The 1,866-nt window shown below is 43.0% G+C and overlaps 1 protein-coding gene across 1 annotated transcript; it reads right to left on the reverse strand.

The window, feature by feature from the left end:
- Window positions 1-222: 222 nt before the first annotated feature.
- LOC121465187 (JNK1/MAPK8-associated membrane protein-like) lies at window positions 223-1,140 on the reverse strand. The gene has a single exon (XM_041678416.1). It carries the CDS (start codon window positions 1,138-1,140, stop codon window positions 223-225), a length of 918 nt encoding a protein of 305 aa, XP_041534350.1.
- Window positions 1,141-1,866: the final 726 nt, after the last annotated feature.

Here is a 1,866-nt window from a genome sequence, read left to right on the forward strand (position 1 = left end):
ATTTATGCAGATACACACATACAATAAAAACAACAGATTGTTTTATAGGTATATGTATATACACACACATACTATATATATATATATATATACATACACACAAATATATATTTACTGTTCCCATCTATCACAAAATGATACTAATACATTTTTAAATTTTCTTTACTTTTTAGAGTTAAAAACACTTAAGCATCTTAAGCATTTTTTCTTTCTATTTTATATTCAGTTTCCTTTGGCTCCTTCTGAGATTATCCGTGATGGTTTGGTAAATTTGGTAGTGAAGAAGTAAAAAATGGCTGGGACAGGCACCAAAAATAGAAAAAGCAGATCTTGTTCAAGTTGGTTCTCTCTGGAGAGGGCAATTAAACCAAAGGCATGAAGAAACCAGTGGTTGAACAGGACAAGAAGTCTGTCCTTTCTTATCAGATCACTGTAGCTCTCAATTTTAGCAAAAACCAGGAACACAGCCAGATTAGCCAAAGATGCCACCAGTACGATGTAGGGGAAGGCATAGTACAAGAGGCCTCCTGCAACGGCTTGCAGCACAGCCAAAGCCGGGAAGAAGTAGAGGGCGGTGTAAATGCTTTCAAATGGGTTTGGCATATATAGGCTCCACTGGATCTTCTTCACCAGAAACGGTCGGAGCAGCATCATGAATACCAAGCAGAAAGCGTAATACACGAACACGATGGTGTACAGTGGGTACACGGCTTCCTGAGTGCAGTGCAGGGTGGTGATGTAATCTGGACTTGGATTGTAGAGCATCGTGTACCAATCTGAAAGCATTCGCACCCCGCAGGAATAGATGGAAAGGGTGCCGGGGGGATCACTTACAAGTAATGTGACCACGGCCGCCATACTGCATTCAAGTAATGCAGAGACTTGCTGGAAGAACACACCGCTGGAACAACTTTTCTTTGAGTCCCATTCAATGCAGAGCCAATGGGAAACTAGAGGAAGCAGCGCCATGAAACCTAGGTAAAGCCAGTCATAAAGTTCCGGGGGCTCGGTGCAAGGCTGACAGTATTTCTCTTCATTTGTTCTCTGTCCTCTTGGACACGCCCCACACTCTCCATATATTTCAGTTGAGCTATTTTTAAATAATAGGGTCTTCCCACAGTAGAGTCCAAAGCACGCCATCCAGCCACTCTAGGTTTCCAAAATCCTTGGATGTAGCCACAGCTAATACATAGGCTACAACGGCTCAGGTAGCTCCTCCTCTTGGTTACCTGGACAACCGTTCTGAAGCCCCGCCCCTGCTTCACCAGGCTTCTAGGCTCCACTCCCAGTTTTTCCTCTTGGCTCAAGCCAGTTCCTGGCTTCTTGGCTTAGGCTCCCAGAGGCAATCCTTTTCCTTGCCTGGGTAGGGCTCTTGAATTATTTCTCCGGAAGAACTAACACAGATCCTTGGAGTGTATTTCAGGGTGTCAGATTTTCCTGCCTTTGCTGCTGTTCTTAGCAGGAGAGAGTAGGTGAAATGTAAATTCAGTAATGTTTGAGAAACCATAGTTCCTTCTTTTGAATAGATCGGCATGGAGCAGTAGATACAGGTGACAGGTCAGTGTCTGGTGACATTCATAAATTTATCAGATCCTAAAAATTCACATTCTAACAGGATTATTTTAAAGAAGCTTAGCTCTTTTTGGGTGCACAATGTCTTAATCTTTCATCTTAAGCATTCGTGTTTGATGAAAAACGATTCCTCATGTAAATTCATGTATTGTAATTCAGCCCTTTCTGCAGTCCCTGGATAGAGAGCTACAGAAGTTACTCCCCACTTTGCTCTTGAGAGAGGACCTGCGAATGCAACACTGCCTTATGGTGCATGAACTCATCCCAAACTGGAACAAGCTCTCCCGTGTCTTA

This window comes from Microtus oregoni, unplaced genomic scaffold, assembly GCF_018167655.1.
Source record: "Microtus oregoni isolate MIOR12 unplaced genomic scaffold, Mior012 000002F_ref0000024, whole genome shotgun sequence".
NCBI lineage: Eukaryota > Metazoa > Chordata > Mammalia > Rodentia > Cricetidae > Microtus > Microtus oregoni.

What these genes read in the sequence shown, in the direction of transcription:
- LOC121465187 (XM_041678416.1), bottom strand. Translation starts at nt 1,140, where the DNA reads ATGGCGTGCTTTGGACTCTACTGTGGGAAGACCCTATTATTTAAAAAT.